This window comes from Solanum dulcamara, chromosome 1, assembly GCF_947179165.1.
Source record: "Solanum dulcamara chromosome 1, daSolDulc1.2, whole genome shotgun sequence".
NCBI lineage: Eukaryota > Viridiplantae > Streptophyta > Magnoliopsida > Solanales > Solanaceae > Solanum > Solanum dulcamara.
Window position 1 is genome coordinate 58,924,831 of NC_077237.1, and position 16,103 is coordinate 58,940,933.

Consider the following 16,103-nt stretch of genomic DNA (forward strand, 5'->3'; position numbering starts at 1 on the left):
CCTACATCATATGGATGCATAAGCGGCATCTAACCAATCCATACCAAGAATGATATCAAAATCGGTCATATCTTATTCCACAAGATCAAATTGAATAACTTTATGAAAGACAGACACGGGACAACTTCTAGAAACTCTCTTGGCTAATACTGAATAATCAATAGGAGTATAAATTGAAAAAGGTTCTAGTAACATTTTGCAGCACATATCAAATCTCCTAGCAAGGTAAGGAGTAAAAAAAGACAATTTGGAACCTGGAGAAAGCAATGCATAAACATTAAAGTTAAAGACCTGCAATATACCCGCGACCACATCGGGAGTCTTATCCACATCTTACCAGCATGAAGAGCATAGAATCGATTGTTATATTAGTTATCCTTAAGTCGAGCTTGGGATCCTTATTGCATTTGGACCCCTTGAGGATGACCTTATCAACCTTTGTTGGAGACATTAGGAAACTGAAATTGCTTATGGCCTATCTTGCAACATCCATGACAACCATCCATCACATCAAGCATTTATCCCCATGATTCTTTCCACACTTTGCACACTTAAGAAAAGAGTGGTTACTAACATTCACACCTCCACCTCCTTGAAATTTAGGGTATGGCACCCTATTCTTAGAAAACTTCTTTCCTGAACTTTAGCCCTGTTGACAGCAGCCACTACTACCACCACTGGTCCTAGAATTGGTCTCCATGATCTTTTTTCCTTCAATTTGTTCGACGAAAGTCATGAGCTAAGATATGTTCTTTTCTTTCAGAGGCATGGCAGTATGGCATTACTTAGCAACCAAGTTAGACATTCCCGATAGGAATTGACTCATTTGGGCACATGGATTGGAAAGTAATGAAGGTGCATACTTGGATAGCTTAGTAAACCTGAGGGAATACTCTCTTATTCCTATATTGTCTTATCAAAGATTGATCAACTCTATAACCTTTTCTTTCCCTAGCTCAAGAGGGAAAAAGAAATCAAGGAAAGCAAGTTTGAAAACTTCTCATTCAATAGGACCTTCATCTACCCTCTCCAACTTCTATTGAGTGTACCAAACTTGAGCAACACCTTTGAGTTGGTAAGCCACTAACTCAGCTTTTTCCTCTGAAGTTACCCCCATGATACTCACTATTTTGTAGACCTCATCAATTAACTCTTGGGGGTCCTCATCGACTTTTAAACCCTAGAACTCAGGAGGGTTCATTCTTGAAAAATCTCTTACTCTTCATACCAGAGTAGGAACATTCGGAGGAGCCACAATCCCTTTATTGGCCACTACGTGAGCTAGTATGATAAAGGCGGTCCAAAAATCTGCATCTGCCACTTGCTCAGGCAAAGGGCTATTTCCATAAAGAGTCGGAGGATCTTGGACCTCATTAGCATTGTTCCCCATTGGAAACAGTGGTCTTATTGGAGGCATTTTCTGAAAATCGCATAGGATAAACGTTAGGGAAAGGAAGTCTTAGAACACTCTCTATCGCATGACATACATCATAAAAGAAGTGAGGATTCCTAAAACACCTTATAGACTCCTATTCATAGATGTAGCTCTCTTCACAACCATGAATACGAATATACTTGATGTGGCATGTTTGACACCCTAGGACATCTTAAACCTTATGCTATGATACTAAGTTTTTCACAACTTGACCTAGGTCCTAGTAGTAACATGGCAATCGAAAACCCAAATATCTCCAACCAAGCATCTTGACATATCATAAAGCTTATATAAGGTAAAGTAAATGCGGAATCAACATAAGAGAGTTTAAATCTTGAATTATAAATAAAGAATATAACTTGACAACATAGGCTCAAACATTTGTCCAACTAATGATCCTAATCACGAACATGGGCAGGGTCTAAGACATGTCCCTAGGTCATTCCCAAAATGGAAAAATATAAATACCTTTGAAAGAAGAAACAACTCATAAACCTCCATAGATGGATGAAGACTCACTAAGACTTCGCCGTAGGAATTCAACTAGCCACGTGTGTGGGAATGATCCTCTACCTTAACCCCTACATTATGAGACAATGTACGCAATAATATGAATTTGTACATTTGAATGTACTAAGTATGAGGGAAGGACATGCAATGTAAATTATAAGATGCAATGATCAAGAACATATATAGTAGGGAGGATAAATAGAGCCATGAGGAGAACCATAATGATCAAAGCATTTAAAAGACTTAGTTGAAAATCATAAAATAACATAATAAACATATATATACGTGGGATAGAAACCATAACCAATAACATGCGAGCAATAATATGGAATCCCGTTGTCTCCCTATATAACGAAGGAAAAAGGGAATCTACTTTCCAAGGTAGACTCTACCACACTAGGCGGGTCATGTACATACGCTATATATGGATCCACTAGATAAGATATAAGAAAACATACAGTGTCATGTAGTTTAAGAGACATGATGCTTCTACATAGACTTTTGGTAGGGCCCCCACCTCAAGTCCACTCGGTGCTAAGTGAAATCCCACAAAATACATAACATAGTAAACATACTTAGTATATATGATAACTTGTTCATACACTTCATAATTCATATAATAGATCATTTTAAAGTATAATTTCAATGTGAGTATTGTCCTTTCATCATTATAATATCATACTTACATAATTCATATCATAAGGTCCTAGGTCACCACATAGGGACCTTAGTCACCTTTTTCCATAACTTGCATGAAATTCATATTTTATACATACTTATAATTTATGATTATAATTCATACTTGAATTTAGAGTAAAAATCATATACATAATCAATTTGATGGAAAACCATAAGGATACCTTGAAAAAAGTGAACTCCAAAATCATAATTCATTTAATTCACCATAGAAAATATCCATTTGCTATAGTCAAGTTGAACTGTGTGATGTGATACTATACACAAAAACCCCAATAGGTAAAAAAACTGTTTCATATACCTGTAGCAGCTTTCACCTATATTATAACATGAAAGGGCATGCAAGCTGACAAGGCTCTTATAACACAAAAATATTTGCAATACATTGTATGAGCACAACTGGACCAAACTTACAAACAACCCACATACACATGTGTACAGACCTCTATGAGTATTAACTGTATCATATGACGGGACAGGCCCCCATAGTACCCCTGAATAAACGAATATATACATTGAATGACTAACATCAAAAGTTAGGCTCCGGAATAGTGGAGCACTTCCAACATAGCTGAGTAGAAATCCTAAGCTGGCGGACCTCCAAAATGAACATATGTACTAAGTATATAAAGTATAACATAACATAACTGAGATAACAACTAAAATAGGGATGCAGGAAACCAGTATGACAGTTAACAATTCACTATACGCGCATCTTATGAAAAGAGGGCATGTATATCATCCTCACATATCACTCCTGGCCCACTCTAGGACTCGGTGTTACCATATCATTGTATATGGCATCATACCCTTGTATATGACATTATTTTATACATTACAAGTACATCTCTATGTTTTCATATGTATGCCTATCTATCATATCTGGCCTTTTAGTGAGGGTCTCAGTGAAAGAGTGGTGTACATGTCATACCGCACCCGACTCACTATGGAACTCGGTGTGATTATCACATAGTAATATATACCGAGGAACGTTCAGCCTGATCCATAATTTAAAATAATGTCGAGGAACGTACAACCTAATCCATAATTTAAAACAATGCCGAGGAAAGTACGACCTGATCTATATTTTAAAATAATGCCGAGGAACGTATGACCCGATCTATATTTTCCATCATATCATTATATATATATATCTGGCTCGATACGCGGTGATGAGCATCATCACATAAGGCGTCATCGTATGCTTCACTTTATCATATATGGTATTTCATCCTCGTATACTTCATACATATATATATAGCCGTCCTGGGACTCAATTAACGAATATGAAAGCTAGGCAAAACCGTGTTCCCGGCCCTCTTATGGGACTCAAAGGAAGATGTGTTACAATGTGCACGAGTAGAGTAGTGAGAAACCATATACAACTAAGTCATCATGTGAGACTCAATTAAACAGTCAAGTGAACCATCACTTGAAGACCAGAGTAGTAATCGTCCTAACTACCTTCTAAATATCGTTAGGGATCATATTAACTGGAGTTCTAGGAATTGTAGGCATGTATCGAGACAAGGTTAATCAACTTATAGAATTAGAGACATTTGTCGTCATAGAGACCTTAGGAATAGGAGCTGATGCATTCAATTATTATTCATTAGATAGGAGACTCGAGGGTAGTAGTTCAACTACTTTAAGAACTCTAACATCAAGTAGTAAATAAAAGTCATGAGTCATACTCGGAGCCTATAACTGGAACTACCTCCACCTCATATCATATACCATTTCATTTATACTTAGGACATTTCGGAAAGAAGAAGAGACAAGCTTTACATATACTACTGTTCATGATCTTGGAGCCTTAAAAGGTAATAACTCAACTATTACAAGAGTTTTAACATCACAAAGTGAATAAATCTATGAATTACACTTGGAGTTTCATGAGTGGAATTATACCCACATTTCATATACAAACCATTCATAACTTATACCTAGGACATGCCAAAATAAAAGAAGAATAGCTCTACATACCTGTTATGGGTTAATCGCATCCCATCTCGCTTCGTTACTTCTTTAACCGATTTAACACGAAAGTAATACTAAGGTTAGTGACTTTTGACTTTACATCCCTTAAACCTATGACCCATTATCCATAGGAATTACTTTCTTGTACACACTTCTCGACTAGTGTTGACTAGTCTATTAGTTAGTTAAAGAATTAACGGAAATCAGGCATCATCTCCTCTATAACTTGCCCTCTCCGAACTTTCAATTTAACCCCCAAACCTTAGCAGTCAACCAACAACAAAAATAATCAGCTCATATACAATTCAAATATGGCAACATTATGCAATACAAGCTTCGAACAACTCGCTTAAAACTAGGATACCAAAATAGGGTTTTTAGTCCCTATTTCATAAAACCTTTAACCGTACATAACAGAGGGTCGTGTGGCTGCAACCATAAGAACCCACGCATTATTTAGACCAATTTACATACCTGAAACACCCAATAAAATCACCTGCAAGCGCAGCACAGCAACCACAACACCCTACTCGACTTTGATTTAACTATGACGACCTTAGTTTAGTTTGTTTCTAACGTCAAGCATCCTTGTGCAATTTTTATACTTAAATCCACCTATAAGATGTGTAAAAAACTACATATCCACACCATAAACTCCAAATTGAAAGGAAAACCCTTACCTTATCCGAAATTATCCAAAGCTTTCCAAAATTCGCCTCGGAAGTTCTTCTAGCACGGCTGAAATGTTGTGGCTATTTGTTGTCCGCTTGGTGCTGAAAAAAACCTTAAAATTACATTATTAACACCCTCATAACATGTCAAAATACTTATCAAAACGTGGGAGAATAGAACCAAGCCATACCTTGCTAAACCTTGCTAATACTTGTCTCGGAAGTTCTCTTAACATGCTGAAATTTAGCGGACTATTTGTATCACTTCCTTGCTTCCCCAAAATGAAATTTTACTATCAAAAATAGCTATATCACCATAGTATACCTTAAATAACTAATTCACTGAATGAAATCGGGCCTTACCTTGAGAGCCCCTCAAACCCGTAAGTCTCTCTATCTAGTCTCTAAGTTCTCTTTTCTTTTTTTTTGTTCCTTGTTTTGGATAAACAATGACTCTAAGGGTCATATAAAATACATATATATGTTGTCTTAGGAGGTGAAACATGTCATCCCCTAAGGTTGACATGTGTCAATCCCTCATTGGGCCACCTCAATCATGCAACGACCCCTAGGCTGCCACGTAGCAGTGCCCCCCCTAAGCAAGCAGGTGGGTTACCTCCTTTCTTCAACTGCTTCCATGTGTCATCCTCTTCTCTCCCTCATGTGTTCGTAATATCATCTTACCTTAAGAATCCATGTAATCCCTACTACACAAGCTTAGTATGTACTCAAGTAGCCTAAGTATGTAAGACTTTTAAGTTACGTAGGTAAGTTGAGTCCTACGACTCATTACTTGGCCTCTAATTTCTTTCGACTTCTCATGAACCTATTTCCAATCTCCCCTATTATGAGGTATCATATTCTCCCTTACTTAGAATTGTTTGATAGTTTCACAGATTATCCAGCTTACATGATAACTACTAAGAAGCTTAAGAGATATTCCGAGCTTAAGAGTGTGGGGTGTAACACTTAAGTTGTTGTTAGTGAGTCCTCATTCACAGAGGATGAGACATTCTTTCATATTATACTTTAACTTCTTTATGAATCTGGTGAGCTACAAGCTTGTCCTAAGCCCCCATCAATGTCTAGTATAGAGACATGTTTATACATTAAAATTTGATATAGTCGATTTTGTACTTAGGGATTGACGTTACTTTACATTGAATTCTATGTTGAGTTGATTGTTCAGCTTATCTTATTATTGTGTTTTACCTTTTGTTTGTTATAGAAGCTAAGATGTCTTGGTTGGGATCCTTCGGGTTCCCGATCATCATGTCATGTGTAGGCCCTAGGATCAAGTCGTGACAATGAGAATTTAAAAACAGGAGTCTATAGGTTGTAAATAATTTATGGATCGTACACAAAAGTCATAAATTATCTTCATAAAGTTAGAATTTTCACAAGAACATGATGAGACAAGTCTATGGGTTGTAAATGTTTTCACAGATCCTAGATTGTGATAGTACTTCCATGCTTAGATATTAAGAATTGTTTGATACTTGCGGACACCTTTTATGGCTCGTATAATATTCTACATAGTAGATGGGTCTCGTAGAATCAATCTTCAAAAAATAAGTATTTTTCTCCTATTCGTATGGACAAGGTTCTACATTTGTAATGGAACCACAAACCGTATATGGTCCTCGTCGATACCTTTCGATTTAATTTAATCAAGATCATTTTTTTTCTTTTCCCATTTTTTTAATCCCAATACTATGTCGTTTTTACTATTCTAAGTGGGACTAAGGGATTCCTAGCGACCCTAAGCTGACATTCACTCATAACTCTACCAAATCAAGTTTCTTCTCTCTCACATTTCCTCTCAAGAAAGAGTTTGGGTTCCAAGCTCCAAGTCTCCATTTAAGGAATTACAGCTAGGGTTATTCAATTCAGGTAGGTGGGATTTCATTGATCGATTTATTATCACCCATTGAGCCCCATAGAAACCTCAAATTTTTGAGTTTATGAAAATTCTCCAAACCTAGGGTTTCTAGAATATTCATGGGTTCTTATTCGAATTTAGTTCTTCTTCATGATTAACCTTCAATTGCATGATTCTAATTATAATTGCATGTTTTCAATGGTATTTTCATGAGCCCTTAGTATATAAGTATTTTCATGACTTAGAACTATTTAGTTTTGTATGCATGTTTCAGATTATCAGGTTTCATGAATTTAGATACTTTCATATAAAGTGACTTTTGATTATTATCAGTTTATCATGATTCATGACCTACTTGGTACTTTTAGTTTATTAGTATAAGTCAGATTATCAGATTATTACTGTCTTCAATTATTGCATGTTTTCATGGGAGTTATACTTAGCACCGAGCGGATTTATGGATGAAAGATTTTGGTCAGTGTACTTTGGCCTTTAGTAGCAATCACTAAGTCCTAGAACTACGTAACACTATAGAATTATATGGTGTAAGACCCCAGAAGTTGGAAGACCAAACAAAAGAAAATGATACAGGGAAAAGTTACAGAAAACTATTGGTGCAGGTTCTTAAGAGCCAACCTACGGACCTTAGAAAGTTCTACGGGCCATAGGAAGACAATCATAGGAAGTCTTGACACCTTGGGAAAATTATTTCTTTAGAGAAGAGCCATTGACAGGCTGTAGGACCTTTGACAACCAGTAAAAGTAACTTATAGGAAGGTTCCTGTAGAAGGAAAATTTCACAAGTGTGAACCCACCCTATAAGGGGTTTCTACAGACCATAGGAGCTTCTACAATTTGTAGGAAGGACCCGTAGGGGATGTTCATAAACTCATATTTTTAGTTTTGGAGTGTTGTCAGGATGAACGGGTTCTACCATCCGTAGGACGATTGACGACCCGTAGACCAGGGTCGTAAGTTGGGTCCTGAGTTTTTGAATTTTTGGCGAAGTGTTCACCTGATTCTACGATCTATCCCTAGGATCCATCAACTGACCTGCCACCCATAGTTTCTCGGTCATGGGTCAATATGATAGATTTTAATGAAGGGTGTTTTGGTCTTTTCCCATTATTTTTAGCTATGTACCTGGACAATTTTGGGGTAATATACTAAGCCTTTAACAACCTATATCCTTCAAATTAACACCATTCCCTCTTATTTTATGCAAATCACTCTAAGGCATCAAGAATTCTTTCCCAAAAGGCTCTTCTTCTTCAACAAACTAGGATTCTAAGGTTTCAAACTTTTCTTCAAATTTCAAGTTGATGTTCATCAAGGTATGTGGGAATTCATCCATGGATTCATTACATCCATGGAGTCCTAAGAATTTCTCTCTTATTTTATCAATTCCAATTCTCTCAATTCTAGTGTTTTCATCAAATACCATATGGGTCAATTCAATCATGATTCCAACTAAAATGTTTCATCCGTGCATGATTTCAGTTGAATTGCATGTTTTCAATGTATTTTCCAATGAGCCATGAATTTAAAGTTTCAAGTTATGATTTTCAGATCAAGGAGTTATGTAAGAACTATGCAAGTTATGTATGATGATTCAAGTATATTTTATGTATAAAACATGAATTGTGAAAGTTTTTCTCACAATATGCAAGTTAAGATAAATTGGATACTTAGAAAGGTAAGTATCCACAAGTTTTAGTTATGATCATAGTTTTCAAGGAGCTATTCATATATAATTGTCTTAAACCAAGCCTAGGGCCTAGATGTGACACGATGATCAGGAACCTAAAGGATCCCAAGTAACCATCGTAGCATACATTGCATACATAAGGTAAAGAAACACAATAATATAAGTGGAAGAATCAAATTAACAAAAAGTAAAATGAAAGTAAAGTTTAGCCAAATGTCCAAAATGGACTTACATCAACTTAAACCTCTAAACATGCCTCTAAGTTTATCCTTGATGGGGGCTTAGGAAAATATCCTAGTTCACCTAAATTATAACAGAAATCAAGATAAAAACATGAAATGAAAGTCATGTCCTCAATGAATAAGGACTTACCAAGTCTCGACAACTAAACCAACTCTAGCCACGAATGTGAGGAACATGAGAATCGTCCGCCCTTACATTATGAGATAATGTAGAGAAAATATGTGTTAGTAAATAGAAGGTACTAAGTAAGTGAGTTATGAATGAAAAATTAATAGGACATGAGCAACGTGGCATAGAATGCATGGCCAATCATAATGAACATGATATAAGCTTGAAAGCATTTGAAAACATATAGAAATTTATGGTCAATGCATCATAAATTTCATAGAAAATCTCATATATTTACATACAACTTGAGTGGGATAAGACCTTTAACCAACATCTTAAGACCATGCGAGCTATAACATGGAATCCGATGTAACTCCCACATCGAGTAGAGAGGGTCTATTTTCCAAGGTAGACTCCGAGAGAACAACTTTAACTTTGTGAGCTATAACTGGATCCACTAGCTATGAAATAAGGCAACCTACGGGGGCAACATAGTTTGGAACTTTTAGTTCATATTAGGATTCCCTTAATTAACTAACTATGTTACCGAACCAAACTCTACCTAAAATTTCTCGCGATGCTTAGTCAATATCCCAATGGAATTCATTTTAAAATAGTGACATCATCATTAACTTCACCATGAAAATAATTATTAGAGTAGCTCATTAACTTTTATGATTCATTAAGAATCCATAACTTCAGTGAGAATTATCCTTATCACCATCTTAAAATGATTGTGTGAGAATGGTACTTATCACACCATAATACCTTTCTTGGATCATAATAGATCATCATAATTTTCATCATTAAATCATGAATCTCAACTTCATTTATATAAGATTTTCTTTTAAAATCATTGAACTCATAATTAAACTCGTGTAGATCATCTTTGATCTTCAAAATCATTATAGAAAGTAGCTTTATGCATAAGGACTCATAATTCATCTTGAAATCAGGCAATTCATGTAGATACATGCTTATAATGATCGTTGATGACATCTAAATATAAAATAATAAACAACCCAATGCAATTCATCAAAACTAGGGTTAATAGACAATTGAATTTTGTAGAACACTTTGAGGAAACCTTGGGACTCCATGGGTGAAAGGAGCCCATGGATCAATACACACATCCTTATTGAAATCAACCCAGAATTGAAGAAGAAGCTTGGTGAAATTCAAACCCTAGGTGGAAATTTTGAGGAGAACTTGGGAGAACCTTGAGGGAATTTGATTAGTCTTACCTTAGGGGAATTTTGAAGAAGGATTTTGAATAGAGGGAATTTTGAAGAGTTGGGTAGTTATTGGATTGAACTTGGCCATAATAGTTTCTAGATACATTGAACTAAACTTTGGGAAAAGACAATTTCTTCCTTCATTAAATTGGGATTTTGGACCTACGAGCTGGGTTCTACGACTCAATATCACGAGTCGTCCTGCTGGTCCTGAGAGGACCCTGATTTTGGGGTCTCTAATTCCTTTGTACGAGTCGAATCTATGAATCATCAAAAGGACTACGTGTCGTAAACTTCACTCATCTTGCAGGTCCTAGAAACTTGTAAAATAGTGTTCTCAGAAGTTTTGTTACGAGTCATCCTTATGACTCGTCAATAGGAAGATGAATTTTCTTGTGAAGTCGTAGGGCTTCTTCTAAGGATTGTTCTGAATAATTCTCAAGAGGTTACTCTACAACTCTTCCCTACGAGATATAAAAGTGACTACAAATCGTCTAGGGAGTCGTAGACTCAGAGATATTCATATTTTGAGAAATTTTCTTTTGTTTTGACTTTTCAGCTTCTGAGGTCTTACAATATCTCCCCCTTAGAAAACCTTCATCCTCAAATGAGATTCAACTAGCATATGAAAGACATAAAAAATGGGCCAGCAATCTAACATACGTATAATGACATCTTAAAAATGCATGGAACATGAGATTTTCAAACATAATCATATAACATGACTTAAAATCAACTTCATGAACATGAATGCGTATGAATGATATAGGAGGAAGTGAATACGTAGGAGTTCAATCAATTCAAATAAGATTAATTTCTTACCTAATCCTTGAGTAGACAGAAAGAGATATGGGTATTGTTTCATTATATCCACCTCCACTTTCCACGTAGTATTCTCTACTTGTTGATTTCTCCACAAAACTTTGATGGACGTAACCTCCTTGTTTCTTAGATTCTTCACTTGCCGATCTATGATTTCCACTAGAACCTCCTCATAATTCAAATTCCTTCCAATACTCACATCATCCAATGGTAAAATGGAATTCGGATCACCCAAAAACTTTCTCAACATAGATACGTGAAACACCAGGGCAACCATAACAAACACAAATGGCAACTCTAACTCATAAGACAGATTGCCAATACCCCAATATCTTATAAGTTCCAACATATCTAGGACTCAATTTCCCTATCTTACCAAAATGTATCATGGGTGAAACCTTCAAATAGACCCAATCATCCACTTCAAATCGAAGCTCCCTTTTCCTAGCATCTTAATAAGACTTTTGATGACTTTGAGCCGTCTTTAATCTCTCCCTTATGATTCTCACTTTCTCCAAAAACATCCATTACCATATCTGGACCAATCAAGGTCATCTCACCTACTTCAAACCATCCCACCAAGTACCTACATCTTCTTCCATACAATGCTTCAAAAGGAGCCATCTCGATGCTAGAGTGATAACTATTATTGTAAGCAAACTCAATCAATGGTAGATATTCATCCCAACTCCCTTTGAAATCAATAACACATGCCCTCAATATATCCTCCAATGTTTGGATCGTTTTTTTAGCTCGCCATCGATTTGAGGATGGAAAGTGGTGTTTAGCTTAAACTTTGTAACAAGACACTTTTGGAATGACTTCCAAAGGTGCAAAGTGAATAGAGTAACTCGATCCGATATAATGGAATAGGGAATACCATATAGTCTTACCAATTCATGAATATACAACTTAGCATCTTTTTTGGCACCATAAAAGTCTTAATTAAAATCATATTGTTTCTTAGTATGAGTTAAACCCATCACAAAGTCCATCTTATATCTTCCCTCTTCTAAGTAGGGATTTCAATGTATTGAACTAAACCTCCCGGCTTTTGATACTGAGCTTTAACTTGTTGGCAATTTGGACACTTAGCCAAGAACTCCGCTATCATTCTTCATTCCATTCCACCAATATACTTCCCTTAAATTGCGATACATCTTGTGGATCTTGGGCGAATTGAATACACAAAACTATGGGCCTCATTCAATATCAACTCTCTTCACCAATCAACATTAGACACACAAAACCGGCCTTGATAATGAAGCAGACTATCTCCCCTTGGGAGAAAGCCTGAATGGATTTTTTGGCAACCAATTTCTTTAATTCAACCAACATTGGATCACTATATTGCTTAACCTTGACATTTCCTATAAGAGACAATTCTGAACAATTTTGAATAAGGATACCCCCCTCATTGGAATCAACCAAACGAATACCTAATAGAGCTAACCTATGCACAACTTTAACTAATTCTTTCTTAATCCTTAATATGTGCAACACTATTAGCCTTACCCAGATTGTACAACAAACTCATATCATAGTTTTTCAACAATTCAAGTTGTCTACTTTAACCAAGGTTCAAATCTTTTTGCTTAAACACATATATAGATTGTTGTGGTCAGTGAACATATCTACATGGATACCATAAAGATAGTGTCTCCAAATATTCAAAGCAAAAACCACCACCGCTAGTTCCAAGTCATGAGTTGGATAGTTCCTTTCATGCACCTTAAGTTGCCTAGAAGCATACTCTATCACCTTAACTTGTTTCATTAAGACAAAACCAAGTCCTATCCTTGAAGAATCACAATACACAACAAAACCATCAGACCCTTCTAGTAGGGTCAAAATAGGAGTGGTAGTAAGATGATCTTTTAACTCTTGGAAACTCTTCTCACAAGCTTCCACCATTAGAACTTTACTTTCCATTGGGTCAACTTAGTTAAGGATGACGAGATCGATGAACACCCTTCTACAAATTTTCTATAATATTCGGCTAGGCCCACGAAACTTCTAATATCCGAAGGGGATAGCGGCCTAGGCCAATTCTTAACTACCTCAATTTTCTTAGGATCAACCATAATCCCTTCACCAAACACAATGTAACCAAGAAAAGGAACCTTTCTTGAACCAAACTCAAACTCATTGAACTTAGCAAATAGTTTCTTATCCCTTAGGGTTTGCAATGAAATCCTCAAGTGATTAGCATGCTCCTCCTCATTCCGAGAGTAAACCAAAATGTCATCAGTAAATATAAGAACAAACATATCCAAATATTATTTGAACACTTAATCTTCAAGTCCATGAACGTCACGGGGTTATTGGTCAATCCAAATGATATAACTAAGAACTCTTAATGGCCATATCTTGATTGAAATTCTGTCCGAGGAATACCACACTCCCTTACCCTTAATTGATGATAACCAAAATGGAGATTAATTTTCGATAAGTAACTTGCCCCTTACAATTGGTCAAACAAATCATCTATCCTCCGAATTGGATACTTATTATTTATGGTTACTTTGTTCAATAGCCAGTAGTCTATACGCATTCGGAGTAAACCATCCTTATTTCTATCAAAACAAATGGAAGCAACCCATAGGAATATACTTGATCTAATGAAACCTTTGTCTAACAAGTCTTTCAATTGATCCTTTAGATCCTTTCATTCTACCAGGGCCATTTTGTAAGGAGAAATATAAAAGGGTTGAGTATCGAGTAGAAGGTTTATGCCAAAGTCAAATTTTCTTTCGAGTGGAACACCGGGTAGATCATCAGGAAACACATCCAAAAACTCATTAACAATAGGGATCGACTCTAGAGTAGGGTCTTCGGAATGAGTATCCCTAACCTTCATAAGATGGTAGATGCAACCCTTGGAAATCATTTTCTGAGCTTCAAGGCACAAAATGAATTGACCATTCAATACGGAATTACTACCCTTCCATTCTAGGTCTGGCTTATTTGGAAATTGAAACTTGACCACTCGGGTCCATACCAAGGATAACATTAAAATTGGTCATATCAAGATCAACTATATCACATAAGGAAACTTTATGAAAAACCAAAATCGGACATTTTCTATAGACTTAGTTAGCCACAACTAACCCACCTATGGGAGTATAAACGGAAAAGGCTCTAACAATAGTTTGGGGCTAACATCAAATCTCATGGATGCATAGAGAGTAACAAAAGACAAATTACCTAGATCAGGTAAGGCATAAACTTCATAGTGAAAGAACCGCAAAATACCGGTAACAACATTAGGAGTCTCCTCCATCTCTTGTCTACTATAAAAAGCATATAACTGATTGTTGGGTTGACCACCTTTTGGTTGATTTTGTCCACCTTGTTGAACTTGGCCTCCATGCGTAACTTGGCCTTGAGGATAACTATATTTGACCTTATACTGCTTAGAATTATGACCCGTCTTTCCACATCGATAGCACACATTCAAACCCGCTAGAGGTTCTTCTTTGTGATTCTTCCCATATTTCTTGCATGCGGTTGTAAACTGGACAATAGGAGAACCTCATTGAGTCTTAGGTTTGGGAACCATATATTTGTCAAGCCTTGTACTAGTACCATTTGAAGATCCTAGACTAGAGTACCTTTGGAAAAAAATAAGGAGGCCCTCCACTTTCGGACCTAGCATGAGAGGAATCACCACCATCGGTCCTTGCTATTTTGGACTCCCTTAGCTTATCATCCTCTATTTTATCTGCATAGGTTATAAGTCTAGAGATTTCCATTTGCCGAATCAACATGGCTGTCTTACACTCCTTAGAAACCAACTCTGAAACCCCCGAATACAAACTTGCTCATACGAGCTCTTGGGTCGGCAACCATAAATAGAGCATATTTTGACAATTAGGTGACCTTGATTGAATACTTCTTCACACTCATACCATCTTGCTTAAGATTGATTAACTCATTGTATCTTATCCTCCATCAATTCCAATGGTAAAAACCAATCAAGAAAAACTCCACTGAATTCTTCCCAAGTCACGAGATCCACCTCTCTAGGCCTCTAACTCTTCAATTGATATGTATCTAACTATGCTCTCTCAACCAAGCTAATCTCCATAATCTCCATAATCTTGTGAATTCTATCAAAAAACTTTTGTGGATCCTCTTCCACTTTTGAACCCCAAATTGTTGCAGGATTCATCCTAATAAAGTCAAAACCCTTTGTAACACCCCATTCCTTTGAATTTTAGAATTAACTTCTAGTTTTGGAATAAGACTAAGACTTTTTAACATATTAGGGAGGATCTTTTGTGGATTAATTTAACTAAAAAAAGTTTGTATTTCAAGTATGAAAGTCAAGTTACCAAAGAAAAGTGAGAAAAAAAACTATTATAAATGTTGCTAAGGAATTCTCTGAAATTTTGGGTCAAATGTCTCAAACCTTTTCTCCTAATATTTAAAGAATTAGAATTTCCATTACCTATCAAATCGAAGGTCTACCTAGTTTCTAACAAACTAAACCACTCATCCATAGGACTTTAGAATAGTGCAATATGTGTGTTTTTATGAGACTACGCAAGCAGGCACCTCTAGGTGGGTCCCCCTATCTCTAAGTCGGTTATTCTTATGAAGGAGCCTCACCTTAATTATTTCTTCACTAGAAATAGATGAAAACTTAGAGAAAAACCTAACTCACCTTCCAAATACACCTTGGATGTTTAGATTCTCAACTTGGAAGTTTGACAGAAATTGGTGTATGTTGCGAGCTCATCATTGTGGTATAGTTTTCTTGTTGATTTAATTTGTTTGTGGTTGCTACAAGGATACATATTTTCAAAAT

At 36.2% G+C, this 16,103-nt stretch overlaps 1 protein-coding gene across 1 annotated transcript; it reads right to left on the minus strand.

The window, feature by feature from the left end:
- Positions 1-1,222: 1,222 nt before the first annotated feature.
- LOC129893369 (uncharacterized) lies at positions 1,223-15,060 on the minus strand. The gene is made up of 3 exons (XM_055968889.1): positions 14,905-15,060; positions 14,454-14,807; positions 1,223-1,420 (listed from the first exon to the last, which is right to left on the minus strand). The coding sequence occupies exons 1-3, from the start codon at positions 15,058-15,060 to the stop codon at positions 1,223-1,225; spliced, it is 708 nt and encodes a 235-aa protein (XP_055824864.1).
- Positions 15,061-16,103: the final 1,043 nt, after the last annotated feature.

Bases quoted from the DNA above. Each gene is read 5' to 3' on its own strand.
- LOC129893369 (XM_055968889.1), bottom strand. From the start codon at position 15,060: ATGTTGATTCGGCAAATGGAAATCTCTAGACTTATAACCTATGCAGAT. The intron at 14,808-14,904 runs GTACTCTAGTCT...CCTATTGTCCAG, and splicing joins CTCCTTATTTTTTTCCAAAG to TTTACAACCGCATGCAAGAA. The intron at 1,421-14,453 runs GTTAGCCCCAAA...TGCGATTTTCAG, and splicing joins ATGCATCCATGAGATTTGAT to AAAATGCCTCCAATAAGACC.